Genomic DNA, 16,813 nt, shown 5'->3' with positions numbered 1-16,813 from the left:
CATCCTTGCCTTGTTTTAGTTCAAAGGAAATGCCTGTAATGTGTCTGTGTTAAGTAAGATGCTGACCGTGAGGATTTTCTCTTTATCTTTGAAATATAATAGTTTTACCTGGTGTCTCAGGGTTAGTTGATATGGGTCAATTTTTTCCCTAGTACCCAGTGAGGCTTTTTAAAATATAGATTTAGAATTTATGTTATTTCTGGCAAACTGTTGTTGTTGTTGTTTAAGATTAAGTTTTAAATATTAATTCTGTTCAATTGTTACTTTTTCTTCTTCAGGGATTTCAGTTTTCTCTAAGTTGGATCTTCTTTGCCTGTCTTACATTTCAACCATTATCTCTCTAAACCTTTTTACTTCTTTATCTCATTTTCATTCTTTTGGTTCTTTTTGTTCTTTTGTTTAATGCCCCTTCAGTTGTTTCAGACTGTCATAGATCTTTGTGAGGTTTTATGATGTATACATGAAAGATAACACTCTGGGATTTAGGACTTATTTTTCTACTTATATATAATCGAAGTTTGGAGATTCTCTGTATTTTAATTATGCTTAGAGCTTAAGTTTTAATCTTTTTGCTTTTTCTGAGTTTGGGTTGAGAGATTCAGATTTCCCTAGGTACCATTAACTTGTCTACCCAGTATTTAATTATGTTTTGTGAATGTTTTCTGATAATTTTTTCCTTTGTATGGTTATAATTTGATGTAGAAAGGTTAAAAATATTCTGATATCTATATAGATATTTATGGATCTTATCTTTATTATTACTTTTTCTTGTCATGTATAATATATTGAAGGGATACAGCTATATTTCTTCCCCCCCCAATTAATAATGTTATCATTGACATTTGAAATCAGTAATCCTAAATCATTTTTGTTTAAAAATTTCCTAATTAAATGAACCAGGTCTAATTTATTTCCACATTTTGAAAAGGAATTTATTTGCTGTCAGCAGGAGCTTCTTGGGATCATTATGATGATGATGATAACATTGCTCTTGCTACTGATAAATATAAATTTGAAAGGTGTTAACATGTTTAAAAACTTTTCTTTCTTTAACCTCTGTTCATTATGAGATATACCTTCTGTTGCTTCTTTTAGCCGAAAGGAAGATTTTCTTGAAGTTGAGATCTCAAAGAAAATTAGTTGTGTAATTCTCATGTTAAGGAAAGGTGGAAATAAAAAGCTTATTACAATATAATAGAAATGTTTTTCCCTTTTACTGGAGAAAGACCAGTATTTGTCATATGAATAGTCCTTTCCCCAAAATAAGTCACTTTGGGGTTAGGAATACAGTTATGGTAATGTAACTAGAAGAACATTTTAGAGTTACTTAGATAACTGTTGTCTGAAGGTATCTGTAAATTTTAAAAGGTATTATAGAAGCTTACAATTGTCAGTATAATTGAAAGGGAACATTTTATTTATCCTTGATCATACCCAGTCAACTGTTATAAGTTTTTTTAATATAATTTCTTCATTGTATATTCCTAGATTTATCATTTTCATCATATTTTCTCTATTTAACATATCCTAAACACTTTTCTTCTTTATTGAAAACCTTTCCTAATGTTCAGGTGTAAATTCCTTTTTAAAATTTATAATTCTTTCTCTTGTTTTTCTTTAAAATGTAGAAATTCATACTTGTTGAGCAATTTAAGCTTTGTAGTGAACCTTCTTTCTTTTATTTAGAACACCTCAAAAGGTGTTTATTTCCTTTTCCTTTCAGGTTAATTTTAAAGAAATCCTTTTGTAGCATTTAACTTTCTAATAGAAAACAGAGTTTCTTAGGAAAACAAATTAGGTCAGTGCCTACTGAAAATCTGAGTTGTTTATATTTTTTTGATGACAGAGTTTCTTCTTAATTAGTGAATATATTGGTAGTTCATAGCTAAGCTGTGAGGGTAAGACACCATTTTATAAGTTATTGGTTTAATGTTGGTAAAAGCTTCACTATTGTGGGCAAAAAAACACACCTCTTCGTTTGTGCAGATGTTTTATTGTGTTAGATCTATTATCCAGCTATTAGAAGATAAATGACTGATCTTTCCCATTTTCCATGCCTCAAGAAAATTGAAATAAGAAGGGGAATATCATTTGGGCTGTATGATTAGGGCAGGTTGGATGGCCATTAATTTAAGAGAAGAAAATCTTGGCTGCATTGGCCAGCTTACACCATATTATCAATCAAACCTTGATGCACTTCTTGTGATGACCCAGCACTCTCAGGTTTTTGCAACGTTAATTAGAATTCATGACAAAATAGATGCAAGGAAACGTTTTGTACCCTTCATAATTTTATAGAAAATTTATTGTTATTAGAGGAACCATTTGCTTAGTGTGATTTTTTTCATTACCAGCTTGTCAACTAGCATAGATAATCTGGCGAAAATATGAACTCCATAGATGGAGTGTCACTTTTGTTGATGGTTCATGTAGTTTACCTTGGAGCACAGCTAATGGCTGAAGTTCATAGCAACAGCACAGAAAAACGTGACAACCAAGGGAAGATAAATGAACCATGTTTATTGCTTTAATATAAAAAATACGTAAATGGAAAACGGCATTTGAATTTGATGAGTTCATTGCTAGTTTTCTTGGAGTGATTTATTTTTCCCCTTATATAAAAAGCTACTATTGACACAGTGAGATGGAAATTAACTGTCTGTTTTTGGGAAACCAATATTTTTGTTTTTCAAATCTGAGTAGATCATTTTATTTTAATTCTGTAAGTTGTATAGAATATTGAATATTTAATATACCAGAATAATCAATTCTTCTGGCAGTGTTTAGGCTAGAGTCGATTGTTAAAACCATATAATGAAATATCTAAAATCATCAGTTTTATTTTGTAAAGGTTCTTTTCTTTATGTTCTTCCTAATTATTTTTGTGTTTCCATGAACTTTATCTTTACGTAAGTAATGAATTATTTTCTTTCATTTTCATGTTATTTGTTAATACTTTAGAACTATTTTGTACCTGTAGCTCTTGTTTTGATAAATTTAGTACCATGTGGGAGCTGATTTTCCTTTTAATTCTTTGGTGTCTAAACATATTTGAAAAAGATAATCTCTAGGTTTGGGCAGAATAACTTGATTTTACATAGTATTCCTTAAATTGAAATTTTGTTGAATTCCCATTTCAATTTCATAGATTATTTTATTCTAAGTGGTATTATTTATTTTTGTACTTTAACACCCTTGCCAATTAAAAAATATGTATCTTAATATAAGATTGACATATATAAATATAAATGTATTTCACAAATACTGTGTTACTCTATAGTTTGATGTCGTAAATTTAGTTGTTTTAAGAGATTTTTAAATGATAATTCTAATCTTTTAGAAATATGATTATCACAGAATATAATTTCTGAAGAGTGATTTGTGCAGAAGACATCAAAATGTGGTGTTGAAAACACAAACATAACTTCCTTCCCATATCAATAGCACATAGAAAATTATACATATAATACATTTTTATTTAGTTCACACAGATAATCAATTCTTTGCTTTTTCGATTGAGGTGCATACATGCTGGGACCAGCAGGCACCAGTACATGGGCAGGGCTGGAGTCAATAAATGCAGCTTCACGTTTATACTGATTGGTAATTCATAAAATCCCCACAGGACTGGAAACTTGTTTAGCATAATAGCAAGTCTATATTCTGAGCTGTTTTCTTTCAATTGTATTGTTGGTTGCACATTAATAAGCTAAATGTCAGCCAAGTAGAGGGACACTAAACACTAAAAATATGAATATCATTGTATCTAATATTTTTCAAAAAGTACCATTTCAGTAAGTTATATTTCTATTTAATTGCTTATTTTAGGACATTAGGGAAATTCTAGATACTAAAATGAAGATCCCTAGTGTTCAGAAAGAATATGATATTAATTTATTTTTTCAAAACCCTATTATATTGTGGGCTAACTGCAGACATACCAGTGTACCTATATAAAAATATTTGTATATTATATATTCTGCTTAGCTTGTATCTTCATACCAAAGAAATCTTAATTTCACCACTTTGCAAAAACATGGCAATTCCAAAAACAACATTTATGTTTCATTAACTGGTCTTGGAGAAAGCCACCTTTTGTTGGTAATACATTATTTCAATTTATACACATTATTATATAAGTAATAATAATGTTCTAAAATTTTAGCCAGTATTTTTTCCTTGTAAATAAATTATATCGGTAAAAATTAACAGGTTGATTAAAGTGTGTAAGATTTGAAAGTATTTTTATACTAAAGACATTTGTGAGGTCCTCACACGCTTTAAGATAAGTTCATTGTGGAATTGTGGTCATTCTCATTTTAAACTGATATGATACGGTCCTTGTTATTGTACTAAATACTGAATCTTTAGATTAGAGTTCAGGTAAGCTTTAAAAATGAAAACTGCATGATTAATATGTCTAATCCATATGTGAACAATTTATTGAAATTTTATGTGATGAGATAAAAAATATTATGATTTTTTTAATGCTAATACTTCTAATTCAAATACTTTAGAAAAGTATTCATTTTTCAGACATGTTACAGCTATCAAAGTTATTCTTTGAGGGAGTGACTCTTCAAAATTTGTTATTCAAACAGGAACATTTTATTAATCAAATGACTGAATACTTTTAATATTGATTGCCATAACACTGATTGCATCTCTGTAATGCCTGAATGGAATCCTTGATGGAAGGAAAACATTTTTTAATGAGTTACTATTTCTTTCTTTTCTAGTTGGTGGCTGGCAGTGTTGTCATGGCTTTTGAAGAAGTATGCCCGGATAGAATAGATCTCATTCACAAGAATTACCGCAAGCTGTGTAATTTACTAGTTGATGTAGAAGAGTGGGGGCAGGTTGTCATAATCCACATGCTAACTCGATATGCCCGTACACAGTTTGTCAGTCCTTGGAAAGAGGTAAGTGTTGAATAATCTTACACTTAAAAATTATACTAAGAAAATGGTTGAGTTTTTTAAAATGTGTACAAAAAATTAAGAGTAGAAAAATATAGAAGTCTGCATGTTTAAGGAGGACTAATTTTTCTCATGTTCTTTTGGAAAGCAGGAAACCAATATAAATGCAAGGATAATTGTTCGTTGTTTTGGCACTGATTGATGCATATTTAATGGCATAGTGTATAAACTTTTAGTATGAGGCCTGGCAAGAGCCCCTTGTTAGGAGCGGCAGCATGATACAGTGTTTGCAGTGACATTGCCAGATCATGGATATTTTGGTTATTAGTCAGTTTCATACCTTTGAGACCCAGCTGTTCCAGGTACTCACTTGTGAAGTAGGTAACGTGACTCTAACATAAGTTAATTTATACCTAAGATAATTTCTCACCTTTACAGATAAATTATTGTTGCACTTTTTTTTTTTTTTTTTTTGCGGTGCGCGGGCCTCTCACCGTTGTGGCCTCTCCCGTTGCGGAGCACAGGCTCCGGACGCGCAGGCTCAGCGGCCATGGCTCACGGGCCCAGCCGCTCCGCGGTATATGAGATCTTCCCGGACCGGGGCACGACCCGTGTCCCCTGCATCGGCAGGCGGACTCTCAACCACTGCACCACCAGGGAAGCCCTATTGTTGGACTTTTAAACTACTTTTTTGTAGTTTTAAATTTCTAAAATATGTTTGTTTTACTTTTTTTTTCACTTAAGCTGGTAGAATTTTAGTAAAATTATTAAGTATATCTTACAGTGAAGTTATTTGTTTTCTTTGTGCAGATTAAATTAGAAGCATACCTTATTCTTTTCATTATATTAACAATTTAGAAGGCTTTATTACACAGTTTGCAATAGAGATCTCTCAATGTATGTATAAGATTTAAGTGTAAGCTTTAAGTTGTTTAAAGAAATCATTAAATATTACAAGTATAGCACTCTCATTCATTCTAGTCTTGAGGTATTTCTTTTTTGTCTTTTTAAAAAGCAGTATTATAGATTTTAAAAGCAGTATAGAAAGTAAAAGACCAGATATCTCCCAATTATGTCATAGTGTTTTTTATACAAAGTTATGAATAGGCTTTGATTGAGTGTTCAGTACTAATTGCTTTTGTTAATGAGAAATAATATTAAAGTGAGAGAAAAATGTATATAAAATGGAAAAATGTTCATAATTCTTGCTTTAGGTAACATGTTAAGTTTTCTGATATTTAAGGAGTTTAAATGTTTAAAATATTCATCAATGTTTTCTGCATTTACTAAGTATTGTTAGTATTAAAAAGTATTTAAATTTTTAAAAATATATCTTTATCCAGAAGGCTATCTGTAATATTGACTCTATCTTAATTTTAGTATTTAAAAAGTGATTGGGTTATTCTACTTAAAATTCAAAGTATGTTTTAAAGTATTTGTATGTAAAAGTCTAATGCCACATAGGGCTCTTAGATTGATGAAATTTTATCATTGAACGAAGTAATCTTTTGATGGCACTTTTGCTGGATTAAGCAACATGTCCATGCTGCAAGTGTCTTGCCCCTTTTGTGTCAGTGGTAACTTTGGAGAGAGATTTTTGTTGCTAATAGCTATGTGTTTGATTTCAGCCAGTTCCTTTCCAGAATGCTATTCAGATATATTTTTTTCTTATTGTGTAAGATTATAGGTAATTTTATGTTATCTAGCCACTGTCTCTATTTAAAATTTTTAATTTTACTTTCCTGTCATCATCAAATCATTTTCAGTAGCTGTATGCAAGTGATCCCTGCTTTATCATTATATAGAAACTGGAGTTTAAAAAATGTATTTTCCTTACCTTATCTTCTAAAAGTAGACTTTAAAATCTCTGTTTTTGTACTTTGTGTTTCTGTTCCTTGAATTTTGTTTCATCTTATTTTAGATAAAATTAGTTTTTAAAGCTATGCACAAAGCAGGAGAGTTAAATTCTACACTACCATATATATTTATTCTTTTGACAGATAGTTTTTAAAATTGGTACTATAATGCATTCTTTGTGTTTTCACATGTAACTCTGTGAACGTTAATTTTTACAAACACGAGATGAAGTCTGATCATTGTCCTGGGTACACTGGAATTGTGCTAAATCATTTCTTATCTTTGCCATTTATTTGCAGTCTGACTTTGGCATTATTCTAAATTATGTGGTTAGTAGACTAATTTTGTGGCTTCCAAGTGCGCAGCTCTGTCCTCAGGAAGCTAACAGTGCCACAGGAGCAACCACAGGGGGCAGTGGCGCTCTCGAGTGTGCAACTGTCTGGCTCTTGCCACCATTCCAACAGAGCAGCTTCACCTTTGCTTGCCTTTCATAGGCAGCTTTGCATATGATTTCCCTTTGAGAAAGACTCCTTGGCTTAAGGAAGGAAAAGAAAGAAAACCACTTCAATAGAACATTTATAAGGGTGTAGCTAACTATAATCATATGTATTTTTTTTTTTTTAGCTATAGAAGCAATTCAAGCACATGGTGAAATAAAAAATAAGTCTTCCTTCTCATAACTCTTGGTTGACCCCTTAGAGACAATTACTGGCAACCACTGAATTTCACTTGTTTTGGTGGTTATAAATTTTACTTTGAATAATACATTGCACTTTATTTATTGATTTAAAATGATATCAGACTCCAATAAAGCTATTTAAAAAAATGATATCAGTTGACTCCAAAATAATCAGGATAACAGGCTTGTGTCTCCTTGTGTACATATGTGTTCTGTTAAGTACCATCGGGAAAGATTTGAAAGTGTCGTCCTTTATTGTAGGGTTAGAAGTAAGGGATTGTCAAAGATGTAAGACTTTTGGTACAAATATATCTTATAAAATGAAAGTTCAAGTGGATTATCATAATTTAGACTGTGTCCATGCTTACTCTTTCAGTCAACCCATCTCAGTGACTAGCTGTTAATTCTGTCTAACGGAGAAACTTTTGAATGAGCAGTCCAGCCACTTATAGTCTTGGGGACTTTTTGGCCTAGACTTCAAGTTGCATCCAACTTTTTAGGTCTAGGCAGGGTGATTTTAACTTTATGATTCAGTTTGCCAATTTCTAAAGCAAAGTTTGACCATACCTGGAAGAAACTGAGAAGTATTCAGCATTTATATCTGCTTTCATTCTTCACTTCTCATGTTGTAAAAAGCATACGATGGAGTAAAGAACTGTTAAAGTATTATAGAATAGAAAGAAATTGGAACAGTACTTCAGCAGAGTTAGTGCTGAGTTGTTAATATCCTTTTATGTCTCTTAATCATCAACACTTGAATGTGTTTTTTTCACAGAATTAGCAGAAGGGTGTTCATTCTAGCATCCCATCTCTTTACATAAGGCAGAAGTCACTTGCATAAATGCTATGTAAACACCATTTTATGATGTATAAAGAGCCATTTACCTTGAACTGAAAGGATTTACAAGTGAGAAAACTCACTAAAATAATCGACTTAAAAGTTACCTAAAATAATAAATACCAAATTCATTAAGATCAAGAGGTTTCTCTTTTTAAGTATTAAGAAAATGTGAAGAGTAATAAATACTGTGATACTTAATATTTAGCAAATTATTATTTTGGTGTATTTTCTTATGTTCTATTTTATTTGAGATAGGGCAGTGGGAATTATTATACCCATTTTATAGGTGACAAAACTGAGATGTATAGATTTTAATTACTCACCTAAGATAATATTGCTTACAAAAGGTGGAGCTAGAAATATAAACAGAATAATCTAATCCCTAGGTCAACATTCTTTCCTTTATATCTGTTCACTCGTGACTTTTAAATTAAAATATATTTTTGCTCACTTTAATAAGTTTCTGAGTGTTTGCTTATTGTGTTCTAGTCAAAGCTAAGTTTGAAGCCCCCTCCCCAATCCTCAGTGCTCAGACATTGCAGTTAGCTAACAACCATAATTACATTTGCTTTTCAAAGAGAAAAATTATGTTTCTCATTGAATTCTTTAAAACATTTGTTTGTGTTCATACGCTTGAAGCATAGCAAAATTGTTTTTTTGAGGAATTGAAAATTAGTAGAAGTACTTTTTGAGATGAGCTGATATACATGCTTTTGTCAGTAAGTCCTCAAATGAACACATCATATACAAACAAGCTTCTTCAGGGGCAGAAGCGATTTTTAATTTAGTTTATTTGCATCATTATAGATCAGTACTTAGCCTGTTTATATGTAAATGTATGATTTGAGGAACAATTAAGTGTTGACAAAGTAGATTGCAGTCATATCAATTGCAGTGCATTTTCCATAATTTTTCTAACTGACATCTTTGATGATAAATAGTGGATGCCAAGTCAAAGCCGATTATACAGTGCACTAGGAATTCATGGGGCTGTCAGGGAGAAGACCGATTGACTTTGAATTTACATATTAATGAGAAGATTTGTTAAGAGGGTGCTTGACTATAGAAAATAACAGCGTTGTTTATAGGGCACGACATTTTATAAATACAGCTGATGCAGGAAAATGGAAATTAAACCTTTTAGGTTAATAAATTCAAGAGACTGCTAAAATGCATATTTGCATTTTTATTTTCTTAAATTTACCTTACTCTTTGCAGTCCAAGTGGCTTTTTTAAAATTCTGGGTCAACTTTATATAATTTTCAAGGATATAAAATTACTTAAATGTTTTCTTTGTATCATTCAAGCCTATTGTAGGAGAATTCTTGAAGCCTAAATGCAAGTCTCTAAGTCTAAAGTGCTTTTGTAGAAGTAATAGATTTTTAAAAATAAATGTTATAAAAAAACCAAGTAAATTTTAAGAGTGATTAAAAAAAAATTAGTGGCATTAATTATAAACTGAAGTGAAACTGGGCCTGACAGGAATGTCTTTCATTTTATGAATTAAAGTTGAACTTTCTCTAGGATGTGATGGTTTTGGAAGAATTATCAAAATATTTTACTTCACTGATTTAGAACTTAAAATTATGTATGTTCACAGTTTTTAGCATATGAATCTAGGTAATAACATTCTGGTGGGAATATGTATGCCATTTTGAAATTGAAAATGATGATTTTACTTTTCTTCCTCTCATTATATCTGTATTTCAATTATAAAACCTTATATAGGTGTAAGAAAGTTCCAAGTTTACAATTTTGTTTCAAGTATTTTTAAGATACGTTTCTTAAGTTTTTCAAGGGTGGCTATAAGATAAGAACCCATTAGAACACAAAATTCATGGACATACTTCTTGATTAGCAGTTTTCTGCAAGTACAAAAATATTTTGGGAATAGACTCGAAACTCCACATCCAGGCCCTGTTTTAGAGGACCCAAGTGTTAGAGATTTTTTTTTTTTTTTCTTTGCAGGTTAACTTTCTTTGTAAAATAAATTTTGTATTTTGTCTTACTAATGGGCTGTTTTTGAATCTTACTTGCTATTCTGCGGAATTTTTAAAAAACAAAATAGTGAAGAGTTGTGGTAGAATTCGTGGTTTACAATGCAAATAAAAAAGTTTTTAGCTCACTCTTTCAGGCAACTATTGACGAAGGAAGGGTTCAGTGTGCAGTTTAATGGGAAACTATGGACCATGAGCTGATATTGAAATGAGGTCTCTGCTCCCTGCATTGGTTATGGAGCATTTATCTTAAAGATTTTTATTGTTTATAGTTTATTTTTGATTTGGTTTTTTAAACTTACATAGTTTCTTTTCTAAAGAAACATTTAAAATTTTATTCAAGTAACATGTATGTGGTTAAAAAAAAGAAGTTAAATAATACAAGGCTTACAAGAAACAATATTTTCCTATCCCACCTTTCCCATGCCTGAATTAGCTCCTTCAAATCCTTGTAGGCTTTTGTGTATGTGTATGCATTTAACTTTCTCCATTTCTGAGTAATATACATATATTGCTGTTTCTTGATTTATCAATTTTAGACATGACTTCCAATTATAGAAATGGAGGATTTAGCATTCTTCTATTGTATTACCGTATGCTTCCATTTTCCCTGTTCCATCTTTGCAATTTAATTGTATTACAATTTTTCAACCAGTGTTTATTGTTCATTTAATTATGACTATGAATGTTATTTATACTGTATAGTAACATTTTCATCTCCTTTTTTGTGGAACTTTAAGTTCTTCCTGGAATCAAAAATTGCCTCATTTTTAATTTGCCTAGTTTATCATGTCACTATTACAAAAGCACTCCAAATTCTCCATCAGAAAATTAAATCCTCTCCAAATATTATTTTATAGGCAGTTGTTGAGACACTACTAGTTGCCTATCTAATATCAGTTCTCCAACTCCACTTATTAAATAACAGAATCCTGGTTTTTGTTCAGAGTAGTGATAAGTCTAGTTAAAAATAACCAACTTCCTCAAACACCCTTGGAGTCGGAAATGGCTATATGACCCAGTTGTAGAAATTGAGATAGTTGTAGAAATATTCTGGCAGAGATTCTAGGACAGCTATTATTTTTCTGACAGGCTTACTTGACATATATATTTTACCCTTTGCCTTTTTTCATTGTTTCTTCTTGGAATGTATGTGTGATGATTAGAGGTACAGCAGCCATTTTGCAAGCATGAGGATGAAGCCACACTCTGAAAGTAGATGGTACTGAGAAAAAAAAAAATGTTCTCCTTATGGACAACTTGATATTTCTGTTATATATAGCTGAACACAGTCCTAGTTAGTACTGTTGTCATATATCCAGTATTCCAATAACTTCATACTCTTCCAGGAGACATTCTCCTGGAGGCTTTACCCTCCTTTTCTAACCTGATTGCTTGCTAGGCTTGCTACACAGCTGTTGCTCTGGAACATAATTTCTTCTCTTTTCTGTGTTAAATCCTCTATTTCTTAGGCCTTCGTCTCCCTAGTGTCTTCTTTTTTGGTCTTCCTGGATGGAGAATATCTTGCAGTACCTTCTTAAGAATGGGTAGATTAGAGGTAAAATTTCGAGACTTTGCAGTGTCACTCTCACACTTGATATTTTGCCTGGACTCTTGCATCAGTATTCTTTTAGGTCTTATATGTTTGAAATGTCTTGCTACTTTTACACTTGACTTCTTGGTTGGATATAAATGTTGGGATACCTTTTGAGAGCTCTGTAGCCACAGATTTTTCTTTTTTGCAGGTAACTTGATTTTTTTGTTTGTGTCCTCAAAAATCTGTTTTTTTTTTCTTAAAATAGTTTGAAGATTAGCAAGGTTGCCTCTCAGTGTGGATCATTCTATATGCTCTGTATATTCACTTCTTCCTTTAGTTTAGGGAATTGCCTTTTATGTTTGAATTTTAAAATTTGATATTGAAACTTATTTTCTTACTCCATTTGTCAATTATATGCTTCAGGAATACCAATTATTCTATTTTATAATCTTTGCCTACTGTATCTTTCACCTCTTTAAAAAATTGCTTTAATGTTTGTCTTTTTATTTGCATTCCTTTATCTCCAGTCTTTTTTTTTTCTGTCAGTAATTTGATTTTCAGTGATCTAATCTGTTATTTATAGTTTTTATTTAATTTGGTAATGATACGGCTTTCATCTTTAACTTTCTTTACTCAGGTTTAAATCTTATATTTCCTTTATTCTGTGGTTCGAACATGTGGTTTTTTTGAGTTCATGTTCTTAGTAACTTGCTGGAGAATTTCTTTTCATATATGGAGGATTTTCTTCCAGAATGATTTCTTTATTTTTTGCTTTTTCTTTTTCTTCCCTCTTTTGTGCTGTGAATGTATTGCACAGTTATTATGCACTTTTCATATTGCAACTACTTGGGAAGTGCTGGTATAGACATTTTATTTGTTCTGATATAGTGTGACTTCTTAATTCTGTCCCAGCACACCTAAAGGCAGTTTGTTTCTTCCTCTCAGTTTCAATCTGATTGTGGGTATTTTGTGCCTTATTCCTTTTTGCTTTAGTAGCCTTAGGGCATTTGGGGAAAGGAGTAATTTGTGGGATAGTAAATAAAGTCTTAGCAGAGATGGAATACTTTTTAGAATACTTGAGCACTTCTTCGGGAACCTTTTTTATTTACATTAAAAAATTTTATTTATTATTTATTTTTGGCTATGCTGGGTCTTAGTTGCGGCATCTAGGATCTTCATTGCGGCATGTGGGCTTCTAAGTTGAGGCATGCGGACTATTAGTTGTGGCTTGCATATGGAATCTAGTTCCCCGACCAGAGATCGAACTGGGCCCCCTGCACTGGGAGTGCAGAGTCTTACCCACGGGACCACCAGGGAAGTCCCTGAGATAAACTTTTTAAAAATCCAGGAAGATCTGAATGCAGCAGTAACAGCTGGCAGTAACTGTTGTTTTTTTTTTTTTACTTTTTTTTTTTACATCTTTATTGGAGTATAATTGCTTTACAATGGTGTGCTAGTTTCTGCTTTATAACAAAGTGAATCAGTTATACATATACATATGTTCCCATATCTCTTCCCTCTTGCGTCTCCCTCCCTCCCACCCTCCCTATACCTATCTAGGTGGTCACAAAGCACCGTGCTGATCTCCCTGTGCTATGCTGGCTGCTTCCCACTAGCTGTCTGTTTTACGTTTGGTAGTGTATATATGTCCATGCCACTCTCTCGCTTTGTCACAGCTTGTCCTTCCCCCTCCACATATCCTCAAGTCCATTCTCTAGTACGTCTGTGTCTTTATTCCTGTCTTACCCCTAGGTTCTTCATGACATTTTTTTCCCTTAAATTCCATATATATGTGTTAGCATACGGTATTTGTCTTTCTCTTTCTGACTTACTTCACTCTGTATGACAGACTCTAGGTCCATCCACCTCATTACAAATAGCTCAATTTCGTTTCTTTTTTATGGCTGAGTAATATTCCATTGTATATATGTGCCACATCTTCTTTTTCCATTCATCCAATGATGGACACTTAGGTTGTTTCCATCTCCTGGCTATTGTAAATAGAGCTGCAATGAACATTTTGGTACATGACTCTTTGAATTATGGTTTTCTCAGGGTATATGCCCAGGAGTGGGATTGCTGGGTCATATGGTAGTTCTATTTTTAGTTTTTTAAGGAACCTCCATACTGTTCTCCATAGTGGCTGTACCAATTCACATTCCCACCAGCAGTGCAACAGTGTTCCCTTTTCTCCACACCCTCTCCAGCATTTATTGTTTCTAGATTTTTTGATGATGGCCATTCTGACTGGTGTGAGATGATATCTCATTGTAGTTTTGATTTGCATCGCTCTAATGATTAATGATGTTGAGCATTCTTTCATGTGTTTGTTGGCAGTCTGTATATCTTCTTTGGAGAAATGTCTGTTTAGGTCTTCTGCCCATTTTTGAATTGGGTTTGTTTTTTTGTTATTGAGCTGCATGAGCTGCTTGTAAATTTTGGAGATTAATCCTTTGTCAGTTGCTTCATTTACAAATATTTTCTCCCATTCTGAGGGTTGTCTTTTGGTCTTGTTTATTGTTTCCTTTGCTGTGCAAAAGCTTTGAAGTTTCATTAGGTCCCATTTGTTTATTTTTGTTTTTATTTCCATTTCTCTAGGAGGTGGGTCAAAAAGGATCTTGCTGTGATTTATGTCATAAAGTGTTCTGCCTATGTTTTCCTCTAAGAGTTTGATAGTTTCTGGCCTTACATTTAGGTCTTTAATCCATTTTGAGCTTATTTTTGTGTATGGTGTTAGGGAGTGATCTAATCTCATACTTTTACATATACCTGTCCAGTTTTCCCAGCACCACTTCTTGAAGAGGCTGTCCTTTCTCCACTGTACATTCCTGCCTCCTTGATCAAAGATAAGGTGACCATATGTGCGTGGGTTTATCTCTGGGCTTTCTATCCTATTCCATTGATCTATATTTCTGTTTTTGTGCCAGTACCATACTGTCTTGATTACTGTAGCTTTGTAGTATAGTCTGAAGTCAAGGAGCCAGATTTCTCCAGCTCCGTTTTTCGTTCTCAAGATTGCTTTGGCTATTCGGGGTCTTTTGTGTTTCCATACAAATTGTGAAATTTTTTGTTCTAGTTCTGTGAAAAATGCCAGTGGTAGTTTGATAGGGATTGCATTGGATCTGTAGATTGCTTTGGGTAGTAGAGTCATTTTCACAATGTTGATTCTTCCAATCTAAGAACATGGTATATCTCTCCGTCTGTTTGTATCATCGTTAATTTCTTTCATCAGTGTCTTATAATTTTCTGCATACAGGTCTTTTGTCTCCTTAGGTAGGTTTATTCCTATATATTTTATTCTTTTTGTTGCAGTGGTAAATGGGAGTGTTTTCTTGATTTCACTTTCAGATTTTTCATCATTAATGTATAGGAATGCAAGAGATTTCTGTGCGTTAATTTTGTATCCTGCTACTTTCCCAAATTCATTGATTAGCTCTAGTAGTTTTCTGGTAGCATCTTTAGGATTCTCTATGTATAGTATCATGTCATCTGCAAACAGTGACAGCTTTGCTTCTTCTTTTCCAATTTGGATTTCTTTTATTTCCTTTTCTTCTCTGATTGCTGTGGCTAAAACTTCCAAAACTATGTTGAATAAGAGTGGTTAGAGTGGGCAACCTTGTCTTGTTCCTGATCTTAGTGGAAATGCTTTCAGTTTTTCACCATTGAGCACGATGTTGGCTGTGGGTTTATGATATATGGCCTTTATTATGTTGAGGAAAGTTCCTTCTATGCCTACTTTCTGTAGGGTTTTTATCATAAATGGGTGTTGAAATTTGTTGAAAGCTTTCTCTGCATTTATTGAGATGATCATATGGTTTTTCTCCTTCAGTTTGTTAATATGGTGTATCACGTTGATTGATTTGCATATATTGAAGAATCCTTACATTCCTGGAATAAACCCCTCTTGATCATGGTGTATGATCCTTTTAATGTGCTGTTGGATTCCGTTTGCTAGTGTTTTGTTGAGGATTTTTCCATCTATGTTCATCAGTGATATCGGCCTATAGTTTTCTTTCTTTGTGGCATCCTTCTCTGGTTTTGGTATCAAGGTGATGGTGGCCTCATAGAATGAGTTTGGGAGTGTTCCTCCCTCTGCTGTATTTTGGAAGAGTTTGAGAAGGATAGGTGTTAGCTCTTCTCTAAATGTTTGATAGAATTCACCTGTGAAGCCATCTGGTCCTGGGCTTTTGTTTGTTGGAAGATTTTTAATCACAGTTTCAATTTCAGTGCTTGTGATTGGTCTGTTCATAATTTCTATTTCTTCTGGATTCAGTCTTGGCAGGTTGTGCATTTCTAAGAATTTGTCCATTTTTTCCAGGTTGTCCATTTTATTGGCATAGAGTTGCCTGTAGTAATCTCTCATGATCTTTTGTATTTCTGCAGTGTCATTTGTTACTTCTCCTTTTTCATTTCTAGTTCTATTGATTTGAGTCTTTTCCCTTTTTTCTTGATGAGTCTGGCTAATGGTTTATCAATTTTGTTTATCTTCTCAAAGAGCCAGCTTTTAGTTTTATTGATCTTTGCTATCGTTTCCTTCATTTCTTTTTCATTTATTTCTAATCTGATCTTTATGATTTCTTTCCTTCTGCTAACTTTGGGGTTTTTTTGTTCTTCTTTCTCTAATTGCTTTAGGTGCAAGTTTAGGTTGTTTTTTCGAGATGTTTCCTGTTTCTTAAGGTAGGATTGTACTGCTATAAACTTCCCTCTTAGAACTGCTTTTGCTGCATCCCATAGGTTTTGGGTCGTCATGTCTCCGTTGTCATTTGTTTCTAGGTAGTTTTTGATTTCCTGTTTGATTTCTTCAGTGATCACTTCGTTATTAAGTAATGTATTGTTTAGCCTCCATGTGTTTGTGTTTTTTACAGATCTTTTCCTATAATTGATATCTAGTCTCATAGTGTTGTGGTCAGAAAAGATACTTGATAAAATTTCAGTTTTCTTAAATTTACCAAGGCTTGATTTGTGACCCAAGATATGATCTAT

General features: G+C 32.7%; 1 protein-coding gene across 3 annotated transcripts in view; it reads left to right on the top strand.

Moving 5' to 3' along the window:
• The window catches only part of AP3B1 (adaptor related protein complex 3 subunit beta 1), a 276,365-nt gene that overhangs the window by 79,991 nt on the left and 179,561 nt on the right, over positions 1-16,813 (top strand). For all 3 annotated transcript variants that reach the window (XM_089909045.1, XM_022594378.3, XM_089909046.1), the window contains one exon: positions 4,740-4,922. In XM_089909045.1, the coding sequence (XP_089765171.1) occupies positions 4,740-4,922 (183 nt within the window). The remainder of the gene's footprint in view (positions 1-4,739; positions 4,923-16,813) is intronic.

The sequence above is a fragment of the Delphinapterus leucas genome, chromosome 3 (genome assembly GCF_059928025.1).
Source record: "Delphinapterus leucas isolate spDelLeu-1000000601 "Yukka" chromosome 3, BTC_Dleu_Yukka2, whole genome shotgun sequence".
Classification (NCBI taxonomy): domain Eukaryota; kingdom Metazoa; phylum Chordata; class Mammalia; order Artiodactyla; family Monodontidae; genus Delphinapterus; species Delphinapterus leucas.
Note: the sequence above shows the minus strand (reverse complement) of the source record. Positions and strands in the feature narration are given on the sequence as shown.